Source organism: Spodoptera frugiperda, chromosome 25, assembly GCF_023101765.2.
Source record: "Spodoptera frugiperda isolate SF20-4 chromosome 25, AGI-APGP_CSIRO_Sfru_2.0, whole genome shotgun sequence".
Classification (NCBI taxonomy): Eukaryota; Metazoa; Arthropoda; class Insecta; order Lepidoptera; family Noctuidae; genus Spodoptera; species Spodoptera frugiperda.
Genome location: NC_064236.1, coordinates 9339287 through 9357425, shown reverse-complemented (window position 1 = coordinate 9357425; position 18139 = coordinate 9339287). Strand labels below are relative to the sequence as shown.

The 18139-nt window shown below is 33.5% G+C and overlaps 1 protein-coding gene across 17 annotated transcripts in view; it reads left to right on the top strand.

The window, feature by feature from the left end:
* The window catches only part of LOC118262398 (potassium channel subfamily T member 2), a 57124-nt gene that overhangs the window by 33622 nt on the left and 5363 nt on the right, over window positions 1–18139 (top strand). For 4 of the 17 annotated variants that reach the window (XM_035573694.2, XM_035573714.2, XM_035573775.2 and 1 more), the window contains 16 exons: window positions 1215–1309; window positions 2581–2764; window positions 4806–5033; window positions 6028–6185; window positions 6339–6536; window positions 6672–6821; window positions 6896–7308; window positions 9615–9761; window positions 9950–10103; window positions 10955–11035; window positions 13755–14105; window positions 14189–14323; window positions 14524–14635; window positions 14891–15076; window positions 15282–15491; window positions 16531–16629. In XM_035573694.2, coding sequence (XP_035429587.1) covers window positions 1215–1309; window positions 2581–2764; window positions 4806–5033; window positions 6028–6185; window positions 6339–6536; window positions 6672–6821; window positions 6896–7308; window positions 9615–9761; window positions 9950–10103; window positions 10955–11035; window positions 13755–14105; window positions 14189–14323; window positions 14524–14635; window positions 14891–15076; window positions 15282–15491; window positions 16531–16629 — 2901 coding nt within the window. Of the gene's footprint in view, window positions 1–1214; window positions 1310–2580; window positions 2765–4805; window positions 5034–6027; window positions 6186–6338; window positions 6537–6671; window positions 6822–6895; window positions 7309–9614; window positions 9762–9949; window positions 10104–10954; window positions 11036–13754; window positions 14106–14188; window positions 14324–14523; window positions 14636–14890; window positions 15077–15281; window positions 15492–16530; window positions 16635–18139 lie in introns of all 17 variants that reach the window. The other 13 variants (XM_035573802.2, XM_035573842.2, XM_035573705.2 and 10 more) reach the window with 12 other exon arrangements.

Sequence of the window (18139 nt, the reverse complement as noted above, 5' to 3'; positions counted from 1 at the left end):
TACGTGATGCAAAAACTTTGGACCGCTTTTTACGAAAATTGCGCGGACGTAGGAGCATAAAATTTGGTACACTTATAGTTTATGTGTAGGAAAAGTGCAAAACGCTAATATTTTTCAAAAATAATGCTTATAAAGTACATTAAATCAATAAATAAAACATTACACACACATGCATAGTATCTGATCGTATTTGACAAAACGTCAAAATCGATAGACATTGCGATGATATTGACGTCTCATATGAATAGAGTTTTATAAAAGAGTTTGTTTGAGTTTGAGTTAAATAAAAATTATCCTGGAACGTATGTTAAGTGGTATTGTAAATTAAATCGTATATGGTTGAATTTCAACCACTAGGCGACCACTAGTAGGAATAAATACACCAAATTCAAAAATGAAAAAGATAGTTTTGCATTGTTATGTGATTTGTACAAATAAATTTGTTATTAGTTTATTTCCCTTAAATCTGTCCAATATGAGCAAAAATTAGAAATAAGCTTGATCTTAATAAATTGACACATTTTATTTGGTGATAGTCTTGCAAATATGTATATGATACGGTAAATTTAATACATTTTACAACGTATTTAGTTTTTCTTTTTATATAATTTTTTTCCATACCCTGGTGGCTCTTGTTATCTTTTATTGTACGATTTAGCTTCAATTGCTCTTTTGTTCGACATCGTAAATTCAGCTTACATTGTTCTCTCATAATATTGTTCCGCGGCTACTACGTTTGCCTATTAACTATTTAAAATACAAATATTGTATGACAAGGGCACAGACCACGAATGCGTGGAGTGCTAATATGAGTATTTAAAAAACACTTCTCCGTCGTTTTTCGCAATAAATAGTTGCCTATGTTCTTCCTCAAGGTCAATTCTATCTCTATATAATTTCATTAAAATTGGTTCAATGAATTAGACATGAGAGGGTAACAGACTGAACAAACAAACAGAGTTACTTTCACATTTATATTATTAGAAGCGATGTATATTCCTACTACAAAATATTTAACCAAATTCAGGGTTAATGAAAATGTTTTCCTTGCAACACCGATCATATGAAGGGTAATGATAGGCGACTTTGTGTTAGTCTTGTAAGTCTGGCGTACTACGAGAGCTTCAGTCGTGTTCTAAGAGACTTCGCCCGCATTTTTCAACGGCATTGTACTTACTACAAAATTGCGTAAAAACTTTGTTCTTTTGTTACAGAACGACCTCCACAGAGCTATGCAAAAGTCCCAATCCGCGTTATCACAACAATTAATGATATTATGCGTCACATTATTATGTCTGGTCTTTACAAGGTAAGTAAAAAATACTAAGCATTTTTTGTCTTACAGGTAAGAAATATAGTAGGCACGATTTATTTTACTGGTGCGATAATTAGATACATTTTCAGTTTCAGTACGTCATTATTGTTACACAGGACTATTTTAGAAACGCTGTCAGACCCGGGTTTTCGTAGTACGAGATCACGGACCGAGTGTACTCGTACATGTCACCTCTTTATGAATTTACACGGATCCGGAACTACATACAGTAGTATTCCTATTGTGTGTAAGCTAATACATGCTTACGTAACTAATTATGTTAGACCTTAGGCTAAACCAAAGAAGACACCTTCTCTCATTCTACAGGATACTTAAATCTGAAATTAACCACTTGATAGACGGTAATCTAGGCACTATAGAAAATATATTATCGTACCAAGCAACGATTAAATAATTTTCGAGTTATTGAATATTGTGTTAATTTAAACTGAATGTAAAATATTGTAGGTATATTTGTACATCTTAGTACCTGTATTGTTTACTGCAGTTTGTTGTTTTGTTTTGTGTATAATTTATTTCACATTTAATTCTTTTGTTTTTAATGTATTTATGTACACTATTTTTGTCATATAGGTAATTACATCTGATCACACAGCTGTGGCTATGACGGGTTTTAAACTACTATAATATAGAGACAAATCCCTAAGGAGAGCAAAAGAGATGGGCAATCCAATTTCATGCCTATTGTTAAATTCCTGAGATTTTATTCGATTTCATATACCTACGTCCTTTTTGTAGGGTTATATTGTTTCTTACAGTTTTAATAGATGAAAACAGATTTATAACTTTTCATTGCTTAAAATACAAACATGTCGTATTTATAGACTGGGGTAATATCATTGAAATATTACTTGTTTAATAAGTTTGTAGTAAACCTAACAATTAGCTAACTCAATTTAATCGGATATATAGGTACCTATATCTATTCAGGATCAGGAACAATGTATATATCGCAGGATTTTTTGAGATCCCGCCGCAAACATACGGCAGTTAAAAAAGTTATATTTTATATAACTATATCGAAGGCAAAATAGTTAATGTTATCTTTGCCACACTTGAAGTCATAGATTAGGCTAGGTTAGGTTAGTTTTTGATTTGGCTAGGTTAGTTTTTGACCTTCTAAAACGCCGCGGTCTTGGCAAAGAATGCATTCGCCAATGACGCATTGTGGACAGTACGCCTTTTTTGAAGATTTACCAAATTGTTTCTTCCACTTATAAATTTCTTATTTGTTAACTTTTCAGTGTCTGCGGGATCCAACATTTTCAACGAGCCGGGCATCGTCACCTCAATCTGTTTCAAGCCACGTACTTCGTAGTAGTTACCTTTTCGACGGTGGGCTACGGCGACTTCGTGCCTGATATATGGCCCTCACAACTTTTTATGGTTATCATGATCGGAGTGGCGCTTGTTGTGCTACCTACACAGGTAAAAAAAAAATACCGTGTGGCACTCGGAGACTGCCGCGGTAAAGCTAATGCATAGCATTTTTTATCAACTTATGCAATTACAATTATATATTTATTTTATTTATGCAGTATTTTTATTCTTTGTTTTTTTTTTCTTTGATATTAATTCAAGTTACACTTTGAGCGTGGTGACCGACAAAAAATCTTTTTTTTTTCTTTTATTAAATACATGAAATGTTAATATTGTTCAAAATATTTTTATTATCTTTCAATACATGTCGGTTCTTTAGGAATATTTAGCATTGAAACTATAGGTTTATGGTAACTGAAATAAGAAATATAAGTATGAGACTTGATATCTTCTAACTATCTAGAAAATACCGCGTCCATGGTGGTTCATGTTTTGTTGTGAATTCTTGTTTATTCATTTACAAATTTAATTTTTCGAAAGAAAACTTGTCAACCGCTATTATTTTTTATCAGCCAAGTTGATGTTGAAATCGCCAACCAAGATAAGTGGAAATTTATTATCATTTGTACCTTGTACCATTTGTATTTTCGACCCTCTCTTTAGTGTACTCCAGTAAAAGGCGATAAATAAAATGCTCAACCTCGACTAATTTTGGATTTGGAGAAATGTAAATTGCTATTTTAACATTTTAATTCGGCAACATTATATACAGGAATACATGTATTTAGGTTTTAATTTTGTTTACATAGGTTTTTCGATTTTATAATGGACTTTATTACAAGTTAGTATTACTAAGGTATCTGGAACATGTGGGTTGATCAATTGGATTGGTGCCTGAAATAGTATTTCATGTACCTTGATGATGTCTCTTATGCCTATAAGATTCACACGGAACCTGGGCAGGTTCCGTGTGAATCTCGGGTCTACAATTTCAGGCAGTAGGTGAGTTAGGTAAAATGATTGTAATTTTTGTTTCACTTTCTGTTCCCAAAGGTCATCTTTTTCTATTAAATCTATCTTTAATTTAACTTTTTCTCCAGACCGTACTGCAAACAAGCATTCTTTCCGTCTTGTATATGGAGTTGGCCCTGGATTTGTGTTGTGATTCGTGTTTATTTTTAGGCACCCTTTTTTGTCTTTTTCCCAAAAATTTACAGTTTTTAGAGTTTCGTAGCCAAATGGCAAAAAACGGAACCCTTATAGATTCGTCATGTCTGTCTGTCTGTCTGTCTGTCTGTCCGTCCGTCCGAATGTCACAGCCATTTATTTCCGAAACTGTTGGGCCTACGTAGTTGAAACTTTGTATTTGTTTACAATCTTTTTGTATCGAGAAAACTTTTTAAAAACGTGTTTTGAATATAACAGGGTTCCTAGAAATATGTTCAAGATGAACATATAGTTTTTCCGCCTTCAAAAACTGTATAGATTTAGCAAAAAAAAAAAATGTTTGAGACAAGCCAATTTTGCCTTTGTCAGCGTCTTAATACTAAACACTAATCTTGAAATGATTATTTTTAATTCATTAGTAAAACGATTGAAAATCAAGTAGAGTAATTTAACATAATTACGAAATAACTAAAGTTAATCAAACAAAACGGAAACCTGTATATAAAATAAACTCGTATTAGTTACACTATTTATTCAAATACGGCTAATTCGATTTGGCTGAAAATTATTATTGTAGGTTATAACGATAGGAAGACGGGCATAGGAGACTCTTTGTCCAAAACTATCCCGAAAATCCTACGCGACTTTTTAGTGGTAGCTAAGAAGTGGTAAATTAGATGGATTTTATATTTTTAGCCATTATTAATCCATTTCGGAGAAAACTAGAAATCTAGAGAAGGCACCTCATCACTTTTGTTTAAGTTAAAACTGTGACTTTCAATCTCTTTTAGCCGCATGTGTAAAAGAAATCAGAATTTTATCTTTAGTCTGTACATTAATGTATTAAAATAAGATACTTACCGAACCTATTGTTTGTATGAACTATGTTAGGAGCACAATAATAAGCTTTTGAAGGGATCCCTAAATGTTAAAACGTCATTACTTGACTGATCTCATAATCCTCATTCATTTCTATTTTCAGTTTGAGCAGCTGGCATTCACGTGGATGGAAAGGCAAAAACTTGGTGGCTCATATTCATCACATCGTGCACAATCGGAAAAACACGTCGTCGTATGCTCTACTACTTTGCATGCCGATACTATAATGGATTTCCTGAACGAATTCTATGCTCATCCCTTATTACAAGACTACTATGTAGTACTGTTATCTCCTATGGAGTTAGACACTACTATGAGAATGATATTACAGGTAAAGTTATTATTTTGAAAATGGTATATCATATCTATAATTTAAAAATACTCGTAACTTAATGAAATAAACATTTTTATTACCATTGTAAACAAAATTCCTACACGAAACGGCCTTGGTTTTTTTTGTATACGTCGCTGTCTGTACATGGTAAATATATTTAAAAATTCAATATGGCGAGGGCTTGCTTGTACCCAAGAGATCACATAACAATGCTATTATATTTCGATGTTTATCTGTATGTTGGATTTTTTCACTTGCATGTTTATAGGCTTTTTTGTTGAAAGTAGATGTTCGAATTCCCTGTCTCCAAACAAGTCATCAAAAAAGTTCATGACAATTCACGTGTAAATTTCTGTTTTGTAAACTGTTGATTCTTTTAATCTTTCTCGAAGTTCAATTATGTTTTCCGCAGGTTTAAATTAAATGTTTCTTTAACAACTTTCTAATAAAAAAACAACTTATGGATTTAAATCCGATGAGCTAGCTGGCCACGAGATAGTACCAGACCACCCTATCCATCTGCCTGAAATTCTCTTACTGAGCAGCTATAATGTGCTGGGCAGCCATTCTGCTAAAACCACATCTCGCTCAAAAGACTCAGTGGCACGTTTTCTAATAAATTAACCTCTCGCCTGTTGGTATATAAGACACATTAGAAAACACATTGTGTCTCGCGTAGGTCTACATATCAAGGATTAAGCATATGATGTTGTAAAAATCTAAGCAAACAATATTGCAACTTCTAGCAACTTAAAAGCCCAATAACCCTTGAAAATTCCTGTCCTCATTTTAATCTTAAAACGATATTAAGATCGATTTTTTGATACTTAGTTCAGCAACATTGCTATAAGTGGTGCAACTGATTTTAATGCGGTTATCAGAAAAGTAGAGATTTTTATACTTTAATAATAAATATTATTCCTTCCACTTTAGTTATTATAAAATTACAATTTCAACTGAAGTTCAACGTGGATATCTTTTTATATTACAGGTACCAATTTGGGCACAAAGAGTTATTTATATCCAGGGATCGTGCTTAAAAGATACAGATTTAATAAGAGCTCGTATGAATGAGGCTGAAGCATGTTTTATTCTCGCTGCTAGAAATTATGCCGACAAAACAGCGGCAGATGAACACACTATTTTAAGGTACAACTATATCATTAAATATTATATTAATTTTTCTCTTTAAACACACTTTTAGTGGTTTACCAATGTAGTACGTAGTACACGCGTGTGCTGTGTTAATTTATCTACCATTGGTTTGCATCAGGGGTAAAAAGAACATGACGCTGATTACAGATCATGGGCTGTTAAAGATTTTGCTCCAGCTGTGCCGCAATATGTGCAGATCTTCAGACCTGAAAATAAATTGCACGTCAAGTTTGCTGAATTTGTGGTTTGTGAAGATGAATTTAAATATGCTCTGTTAGCAAACAATTGCACCTGTCCAGGAGCTTCGACACTAGTAACCCTTTTACTTCATACCAGTCGCGGGCAGTAAGTGTTACGTGTTACTATTCAAATAAAATATGAAACAATATGTCATTAAGCTATATAAATATTTAAAATACTACTAAATTTTTTTTTAATTTTAGCCAAACATTATTTTATTACATAAACCTTGAATTACAGGGAAGGTCAGCAGTCGCCTGAAGAATGGCATCGATTATACGGAAAATGCTCTGGAAACGAAATTTACCATATTGTTTTGGGTGATAGCCGGTTTTTTGGCGAGTACGAAGGAAAAAGTTTTACCTACGCTAGTTTTCACTCGCACAGAAAGTATGCTCATACTAATTACTTAAAGCATTTTTCAAGATTCACAAGTACTAATGTGGTTTGTATTGTTTGTAAAGGTACGGAGTTGCTCTAGTTGGAGTACGTCCAGCAGAACTACCTGAATTCTATGAAGAAACGATTCTGTTGAATCCTGGTCCTCGTCATATTATGAAGAATAGTGACACCTGTTATTACATGAGCATCACAAAAGAAGAAAATTCTGCTTTTGTCGTTGCTGATAAACAATCAGAACAGAAACCGACAATACCAAAAGACCAAACCGCATGTAGTCTACTTTCTAATGAGAAGAAACCAGGTGACGCAGAGGAGGTTTCTGACCAGCAGAAAAAACCAGACGGTAGTAGCGTCGCTCAATACGACCTTCCACAAGTGATTCTCCAAGCTCCCGCGAGTTCCACACCAAAAGCATCGCCATCACGCATCAACCAAGCTAATACTGTATCATCCGCTAATTTTACTGTCACTGGCTGTGAGTGTCACAGTTGGTAAAACACAGAAGTAGGCCGAATGCATACATTCCTCCTTGTCATCTAACAAAAATGCATTCGTCCTACTTAATTGTTTGATTTGCTTATTGCTCGTTGTCTTTATCAATAAGTTATTAGTTCAGATAAATAGATCTGTTTATTTCGTTAAAGACAAATAGCAAACTCACTCATTCCGAAAGTACTATGATAACGAGGCAAATAGTAGGTTCCTAATTAAGTTAAACTTGTATTAAAATCATAGAACCTAAATACATAACATCCTTGTTATCTTGTGTACGGATTCACAATATGAACAATGTAGGATATCCACAAAAGAGTCTGTGGCTTGAGTGTGCTTCGTGTAAAGTTAAAATACTTCGTGAATACAATAAGTAGTTTTGAATTTGGATTTATGAAAAACTTTAAAAAACTATTTTAAAATGCATGTCTGTTTTTGTGGTAATATTATGTTCAGTAGTTGGTTGGGTACACAAGTGGGTTTTGGATTTTATTCAACTACTACACTGTCACCGGGTGCATGTTTGTTGGTTTCAAATAACATATTTTAAAATGTGGTGTCTTAAACAGTGTGACTGCTATTTCATCAAATAAACAATTATGGGGTCTACAAGTCAGAATAAAAGAGATTATATGGAAAAAAATAAGATATTTTCGTGACTGTATATCCCGTCGACGCAGAACATAACCAATTTCACACTAAAATACAGTCCCAGGTCGTACTATTTCATGAACTTGTGTTGATTCGAGTTCCGTATCTGGAAAGGAAAAACTGAACCTTTACAGGGGATATCTTTGTTGTCCATTCGTCCGTCTGTAAAGACCTTTTTTTCAAGGAACGCGTAGAACGTCAAGCTGAAGTTATATAAAATCGGGTCTGCTATCCCTAGGAGCTTTGAAAAGTTAATCTTCTGACTTCTAGAATCTTGAGTCTTATAGAATAAATTCTAAAAATCTTTTTGGTTACGTCACATATTTTTATTTGTTTCTACGGAACCCTCGGTGCACGAGTCCGATTCGTACTTGGCCGATTTTAGTGTATGTATTTTTCAAATCTTGGAAAGAAATATAATGCCTAATTAAAATGAATATAGTGAAATATTAATATTTTGCTGAGTAATTGAAATAAATTGATATTTTACTTTTCAAATGAACAAAAATTAGAGTTGAATAATCAAATTTTTTAGAGTTGTTATATCTATAAATTCGTTCTGCAGTTCCCTAAAAACTATTTAGATGTTTTGCAGAAAATGACAACCTTTATATTAGTTTATTTGCTGTTGATTGCGTATTTAAGTTTTATTAAGACTCCGCCTTAGGGCTTACATTTACGACGACAGCAGCCGGCGTTGTGAGAGCGCAGTGTGCTGCGTACATGTAAAGTTGCAGTTTACATCTTATTTTTTGTCCACAATAAATTAAACTTGAAGCAGGAATTAAACACGATATCATTGTTGATATTTCATCGATTTTTAAGCTAACATTTTTGTCATAATCAAGACCAATGGCTTAATTAAAATATTCTTTGTGCCACAGAGGTAAAACACCACCACCACATTGCTCAACTCCGGATTATTAATAGATTTATTAGCTAACATAGATACTTCAAATGTTACTGATTTTTATAAGTAGCTATTACATAAAAGTAAAAGGTTATACTACCAAATACAAAAATTAAAATGCTAGAAACAGTGGACTCACGTTTCCATTTATTATATCAATCAATAAATATTTTTTATTTCGTCATCTGCTGATATTCATTCACTGTTGAACAAAGGCCCTTTGATCGACCACTAACGAATATTTTCCCCGTTAAATGATATAAACCTAAGGTATGCCATTAGTGTGGGGATGCTTGGTACTATACTTAGCTATCGTTTATTAATTTCTATATCATTTCATTTTATGGAATACAATCAAGCACGGTCTTTAATGGCAAACTTGGAAGGAAACTACATGCTAATGTATAAACACATTCTATACATAGACAAAGCCCGCAAACTTAATCTTGCACTATCACATCACTACACTGCCCACTACGAACATTCATGCATCTGGTATATTTATTTATCGATGTTTTATTTTCTGTTATATTTGAAACTAGAAGATTCAATGTGTAATATTTACGATGTACACAAATTGTAGATTCAATTAATTAAATAAAAATAATATTGAAGAATAATATCCGGGAGCTTCATAAAACAAAACAGCTAATTTCTCTTTTGAATTAAATTGTAAATATACTATTAAAACTAACATCATACATGTTGAATGTTCTTTATCTATGCAGCGAAGTATGGCGAAGGCACGTCGGCGGGTGATTCCAGAACTTGCTCAAAAGATTCTCCTGGAACAGACAGTGCCACAGACAGTCATCTGTTGTTGCCTAAGCCTGACAACAACTTCCTAAGCCCCGACGCCTTAAATTATCGAAGAGGTGAGAATACACTCAACGATCGTTCACTAAAAAAATAAAATAAAAATGCAATTCAATTTTTATAAAATGATAAAAATATCATTTAGTTATGTCTTAATTATTTATTGTCATTTATTAACTGTATTATGGTTGTGATGTAATAATCTACATAATATAATACATTTATGCATGTATGTTTTCTCTTCCAGGAAGTCGACGGCCATCAATATTACCTGTACCTGATATGGTAACCAGCAACTTAAATATTGCCTCTGATAATCAAGACGAAGAAGTTGAGGCTGATGAAAGTGAAGATGAATTGGAGGATGATGTACCGTGGCGATCGCCATCAGAAAAGATAGCGTACGCATATATAATTATTAATCGCCATAATTTGCATCCACATGCACGCAAGATCAATTTAAATAAAATCACAATCTAGTTACAATTAAAATACTTTTTTAATTTTAATTACTTAGCAAGATTGTTTACTTATTTTTATTACATTTGTATTGTATTTTTTAATTTTTCAATGTCGTTGACTGGATCATGTTCCTGTTAACGACGACATTGTATTATTTTTTCATTGTTTTAGCGTTTACATTCACTCCTGTAGATAGCCGATCTGGATCACTCAAGCTGCATGAGTACTAACCGCACAGTACGTACCATCATAGTCTCATATACATACACGTCAGCTTTGTTTTTTATTATCCTTAATAGATTCGTCTTTCTAAACATATTTTTGCTTATTAGCAGCCTCAATATAGCCCAAAAAGAAACGATGCATATGAAATAACATTTTGAATCGTATTTTAATAATATGTCATTACTATGTAGATACGGACGTTTGACTGTTTGAATAAATATAATGTCTATAAATATGTACATATAATAAAACTTACGACCAATAAACCCACCAGTCATACATGCAAAGTTAAGTACTTCAAGTAAAACATTATATTAAAAAAAGTGTTTTTTCATTTGCATCATTGTGAGAATGAATGAATTAGTTGACACCATATTTTATTTTCTTATTTATCTGCTCTAACCACAAGCACCATCAGCCTTAATAATAAAATGATTAAATTAGCTATCTGTTTTAAATATACAGATATTTTTAAAATTATTCTTGTTGCAATTGTGTGCATTGTGTATCTGTATAATCCCTGAGCGTAAAAACCCAACCGCACGGCCCGTACCCCTGTCTCCAGTGATGACGTCACCACCAGCAGCTTCTCTTCATTGGCAGCCAGTGACATCGCGCACAGCGCCTGGCGCAACGACTATATGAGGTACGTTTATAGTAAGTTATGATTAATCAGTCGCAAACGAAGCATACAAAAACAAATCCTGTGTCAAAGTACGAGCGCAATGGTAAAGTCTAACCATCTTTAAATGACTTATTTGAGTACAATGCCTGAATATAACTTTTTACAACGTATGCCTGAAACAGTGCAGTGTTAAATTTGTATCCTATGTCAAGACACTATGGTCTTAATAACGACATTGAGTAACGTTCATTCAATCTACGTTCGGCCTAGTCATTCAATCAAATAGCAGATTTTTCTACAAGACTTCGACGCGCTATGGAAAGGGCCAACTTTGGAGTTTCTTTGTGAGTTCGATTAAAAAAAGAGGCGATCCAGAAATGAACAAAAGTCAACAACATATCCCAGTGGATAAGCTACTTTTCATTTATAGTGTATTATCGAGACATACTGGTATTGTAATTGTAACATCGAATATAATCCAATACAAATTTAAGAAAACATCCTAGCCGGTAGGTTTTTTGAATATCTTGGATATGTAAATAGAAAACACTGTTACTAACAAAACACACTCGATTAAACAAAATTGAGTTTAACTGTAAAAGAAATATCCTAAGAAAGGCCTTTTAAAAATTACTCCTTTGTCAATGGTCAGTTTTGATCTGAACTTTTTTTAGAAAGAGAACTAAAAGGTGTTCGACTAAAGGTAGGTTCATTAATTAGAAATGTGCCGATTATGTGTGATTATTGTGTGATTTCGGAATTATAAATAGTTGTTTTAAATTGCTGTCGCTGAGAGACAAATAAAAAAATACATGTATAATTTATTGATATATACAGGAAGATCTTCTAGTACTGGTAATTTTTTTCAAGTCAGGTTAGCTTATTCATTAAGTTCGTTTTTGAAAGAAAGAAGTATTTAATTGTGATATTTATTAATTTTCTCGATTATATATCCGCTCTACGTAGTATTTTTTTTTAAAATTTTGTTTGTGTTTGTTTTAAATGAGTTGCGGCGGAAGCGACGCGACGGCCGACGTCGTTACCATAGCATGCGCCTACACACGGCGCAGTGGAGTACAGTAGTGTCAACTTTTTATAGATAATATTTTGACGTAGGATATCTCAATATTTCTGTACTCAGCGACACTAAAAGATAAAACACGTATACATATATTAAAATTATTTTCGCCAAAGATGACAACATTAATATACATAAAACAACTAATTTAGTACTATTTACCATCTTATTAGCTTAATAGGCTAATCGGCACACGTCTAAAATAAAATAAAATTGTTTATTTCTTAATTTTTTTTTTTAATTTTTTTCGTCCTTAATATATCACATATGAATATTTTGAATATAAGATAAACGTTGAGTCCAATAAATACTTGTGATCTTAAAAACTATCTTTCACATACTGTTTGGCGAAAGAACAATACAAATCACATATCTTTAGTAGTAGTACCTGTTTGTCCAAACGAACAAGAAGAATCTTCTTAGAAATTGAGCCTGACACGACTGACTGAATGACATCAAATGGCACAAGTTACAAAAGAGCAATGGTGATGTTGGTAACAGTTGCCCTAAAGGACCACGTACCACCATAAAATAGGCAACATGTCCAGACTGACGGACTGACTGATTTATCATCGCTGAGTCCAAATATCAGGTTAAAATTTAGTGTTCCGGTTATTGACGTATAAAACTATTAAATACGTCTTTTATGACTTTTTTATTTTGTTTCTTAAGTAGGTGTGAAAGGAGATTTTAAAGTTTCATTGTTTTTGATATGCACAACACTAGACATAATGTTTAGGCTAATGATTTCAAATAAATAAACACGTTTTTCAGTTTTGGCAATTTTATTCAACAAGAGATCAAATACGGTTCAAAACTTTGTAGGATTTGCATTATCTTTGGGGTAAAATGTCTAGAAACGCAAAGTGCTAAAAAAGGAGTTGACCATTTGTAGGTTAGTCATAAAGTCTGTAAATCACGCGAGCGAAGCCGCGGGCATCAGTTAATTTAAAATAAAGATAGAAATGTGATATTATAAGAACGAAGTTGATTTAAATTTCATCACACTTGCGTTTTGTCAGGTACTACAAAGATGCTGTCATAGGCCACTGGTTTAAGTATCTTATAATACCCTATGTTATCCTTAGAATATTCATATTTTATCATGGACTAATAAATACATTCTCAAGTCTAATCTAAAAGTGATAATATTCACAAAACACTCGTTCCGAAAGAAGGACTTTTAGAAAACAAACCTTAGGACTTTTTAAGGTAGAAAACAATTCCTTCTCTCGGAATGAGTGTTTATTTTGTCTTTTATACTAAATGCATGTGTGATGTCAGACCTAGATACTTTCCAATTCTCCAGTGACATACAAATTAGTAAATTTCGGCACATGTCCCTATACTATAACTCTGAGCATGTTAATTTCGTGAATTTGATGTTTAATGTTAGATTTAATAACACTTATATATAGAATTAAACACAGTCCAGTTATGATAATATGATATAAAAATATGTATAATATTTTTATTAGATGTGATGTACCTTTAATTTGTAAGTATACATAACAACTTTAACTTTCACAACTTTTAGTAATTTTTAATATTATATTTCTTAAAAGCTTTGCTTCGCCTTATTGAATGATAAAAACTTTATTCTTAAATTAAAATAGATGCTAATGTAGCCGCAAATAACCACAATGATATGAGATATTTCAGAATTGTGAAAGGATTCCCGCCAGTATCACCATTCATTGGAGTGAGCCCAACTTTATGTTATCTACTGAAGGAGAAGAAGTCATTATGCTGTCTACAATTAGCACAAGTCTGTGAACATTGTGCTTACAGAAATGCTAAAGAGTACCAATGGCAGAATAAAACAATCATCCTTGCTGCTGATTACGCATCAAATGGAATATACAACTTCATTATACCCCTGCGGGCCCACTTTAGGTCTAAGACCTCTCTAAACCCTATTATTTTACTGTTAGAACGCAGACCAGACATAGCATTTTTAGATGCAATATCTTACTTCCCGTTAGTATATTGGATGTTGGGTAGCATTGATTGGTAAGTGCGGGTGATACTTATTTTATTACTATTTTGTATCTTAATAACTGTGAGAGTTATTTATTCATTTTGTTCGATTTTAGCTTGGATGACCTGTTGCGTGCTGGCATCACATTGGCTGAAAACGTAGTCGTTGTCAATAAAGAATTATCCAATTCCGCGGAAGAAGATAGTCTGGCAGACTGTAATACAATAGTTGCTGTACAAACTATGTTCAAGTAATGGTTTTCAATAATTTAATGACGCTACGCCCTTGCGAATTCTGTCAGAACGGTGTCTATATTTCTATTAGCCATTAGCTTAATTTAAAATATAGTCTTGATCGTGAACTGTTTTGCGCTGCGAATTAATTCACTACTTTATAATTCTGTGAGAGAAAATTTGGTGGCAATTAGCAATATGCTTTCTTTTTTTTCAGGTTTTTTCCATCAATAAAGTCAATCACAGAACTATCACAATCGTCAAATATGAGATTTATGCAATTTCGTGCACATGATAAATATGCTTTACATCTTTCGAAAATGGAAAAGGTAAATACTAGGATCATATTTTTGTCGTAACTGCGAAAATTTTGGACATTTTTGATCTTATAAATATTTTATTATAAACTAAATACTCAGTAGTTTAAAATCCTTTCATAGATATTATTAGCTAAAACTACTACATTCGCATTCAATGGTTTTTCAATATTTTTTGTTGCTTGCTCCTTTTCGTGGACCATCAAAAGTTATTATAAAATGAAATAAACTCTTAATTAATAATCACAATTTATTACTCTGTTTCAGCGAGAGAAGGAGCGTGGTTCGCATATATCTTACATGTTCCGTCTGCCGTTTGCCGCAGGCTCTGTGTTCTCGGCATCAATGCTAGACACGTTACTGTATCAAGCATTTGTAAAGGATTATGTGATTACCTTTGTGCGATTATTATTGGGAGTAGATCAAGCTCCAGGATCAGGATTTCTCACTTCAGTAAGTCTTGAAAAATTCTCTACACCGATATGGCTGTGCTCCATATACTAACGGGCTTGCGATTTTCTTAATTGTTGTTAACTCCGTGTGTTGTTTCACTGAAACGGCGAATATTGCGACAAGCCAATAGCACTTTAATTGATTCTGTTACATTACTAATTGAAATCGCTCAGGCTTTTATATATTTAACTTGGACTTCTAACAGATGAAAATCTCAAAAGAAGACATGTGGATACGAACATATGGTCGGTTATATCAAAAATTATGTTCAACTACATGCGAAATTCCGATTGGAATATATCGCACTCAGGATACGACATTAGCCGATGCATCTCACCACGTGAGTATGTCGCCAAGGACCCCATCAAAGTGGTTTTGGTCACGCCTCGCGAGAATGCGACCATCGCGTGCATCGGTGAGTCGGTTAACTCCCTACTCTCAAATATTTATCTCCTTAAATACAGTCCTTTACTGCAGTTTACGCCTGAACGCTATTAATCCATCACACACCATTTCAAAACTTACAAATATCTAATAATAATAATAGTACATCACAAAATTGCATCTCAGTAGTCCGAGTCTATGGACTGTATTTCGGGTATATTTTTTAAATCTTATTTTTCTTTTTAACGCGTCAACGCTACACTTTTTTTCCATTTTTGTAACCTATCTACATATACATTCTGAGCCTTACACTTGTGGAGTGTCTGTAATTAGTAGCAATTTTTATATAACTTCTACCTTTCACGCGATACTTGTACCTATTGTCTAATGGACTACACGTGCTTCAATTTTATGATTTTTACGCAAACTGCTACGGCCGGATGGGTTAGGTTGTCTCAGTTTGGCTTATTGGACACAGTATAATGAAATGCATCATGTGTCACATGACAAGCAACCTGAAGGGTACTAGCAAACTAAAACAATATCACTATGGAACTCGATGATCGCAATCCCGCCTATATGTTATACTTGTAGTTTGTGTTTTGCATGATACTATAGAATACTAGAACTTGTGAGGAAGATAAGTAAATCAATATAGTTTTCCTAGACTGGTACATATTAAATATAGCTAATATTGGTGTAATTTTATTGAATAGTGCGTATTTTAAGCAACAAGTCGATCGCTGCATGTCCTCACTAACATTACCAGTAAATAGGCTCTAATCCCATAATTATCTTCTTAAAGCAGTGATAACGAAGGAAACACTAGCGCAATTGCTTAGCTTAATGCATGCTTCTAGTTTAAAGGAGTAGATACCATACTATAGGTAATTCATGTCTCATTATTTCAAAATACTAGCTAGGACAGTAAAACAGTTCATAACAATGCTTAGTGCAGTCACGAAAACGATAACAGAGGAATAAAACTTATGAAAAATTAATGTCGATTGGAAAAAATTAACGATGTGTTGTTAAGCTAGAAAAAGTATTGGAAAACAGTGACACGATAGTTGCAGCAGGAGGAAGGCGAAGGCGGTGGATTTTCTACTTGTGGGCGCCGGGAGGCAGCAAGCTGCCTCAGTGGCTGCTACGGGGAACGCACGCCGGCGGTAAGGTCAATACCAGAGACCTTTCACATGGACCTTTTAAATGAATTTGCTAAATAGGAGACCCGGTCGAAATCGTTACACAAAAGACGTAACGAGGGCTTCTAATAATATATTGTACCTAATAATGTCACTAAAGATACATCAACGACAAAATTATTATTATAAGTTTAGATATAACTACATATTTTTAACATTCAAGGAAAGTACTTAATCTTAATGATGTAGGTACCTTAACGATTTCAAATCGTATTTATAACTGAACATGTGTACACTGTGATATTACACGGAGTTAAAATATACAGGGTGTCCCTGAAATCGACGTCCAACGGGTACCAGATGATCGGTAAGGTTCCAAATGTTATCAGAAAAATATAAAAAAAATTCTAAGTCCTACAGTTTTTAAATTACAGTGACTTATGTGTTATCCACGAAAAAGTACACCCTGTGCCAGTCTTTTGACTCTTGTTGCTACAAATCTTTATTTTTTCGTCTGCAGTCTTCCTTACATTATCCTGAATAGTGCTCCAGTAATACGGAATCATAAATTCTTAGCCAACTGCTTTAGATTGGAAAACATTGTTAGTTTTAGAGGAACCAAATACTCTGAATAAAATTTTCACCTTACTTTAAGTGACTGTACTGAATAAATTATGTATGGCGCTAATAGTGGCAAATTTCACCAAAGTTGGCGCATTTAATAAGGATTCTAAAATGGTATAGCACTTTGCACATTATTTCTTAAATTTGACACAAAAAAAGATTTTTCAACGAAACTCGGTTTCGATGAATTTATTTGAACTTACTAATATTTCTTCTAGTGTACTCAAATCATACGTTATAACCTCGTATGCACTAGACAACACTTTGCACGCGATTTGTTATCATCATGTTGATAATCAGCGAGGATCTCTTGTCAAACAATATTGTCTATCTACTCATGATTTCGCTTGCAGCTTTCGTTAGCAATATTAATAGACTTACTAGAGGAACTGATGTTGTGTATCATGTTTCACTAAATAATATTCAATGATTGCAATATGATGTTCATAGTGCATCAAACACATTATCAAATGTGTAGTAAAATCAAAAGGAACGGACGCGGCAGATTCATGTACACAGCATATCGACGCGGTAGTGGTATGGTGTACATGAGCCCTTATGCACAATTAAACGTCATATCCCCATCAAAAAAAAAAAAAAAGAAATGGGTGAATCCTCCGATTAAGTTACGTGTCCATGCCTTGTGATCAAATGCGGGATGAAGCATCAAATATTCTTTAGTTTGTCGAGAAAGAGTTATTTGCACCGTTGCAAGGAATTGCAGGTAAAGCAAAAAACAATTTAAAAAATAAATAATCACCACGGCGCAAAAAAGCCAGTGCTCAGCTAAAATGCCGAAGCCCGGGTACGATGGCTCGAGATGCACAACACCAGTTCTTCTAGCGAAAATATTGCCGACGAATGCTGCACGCGAAATCACGGGTAAACAGACAATGTTGTTTGACAAGAG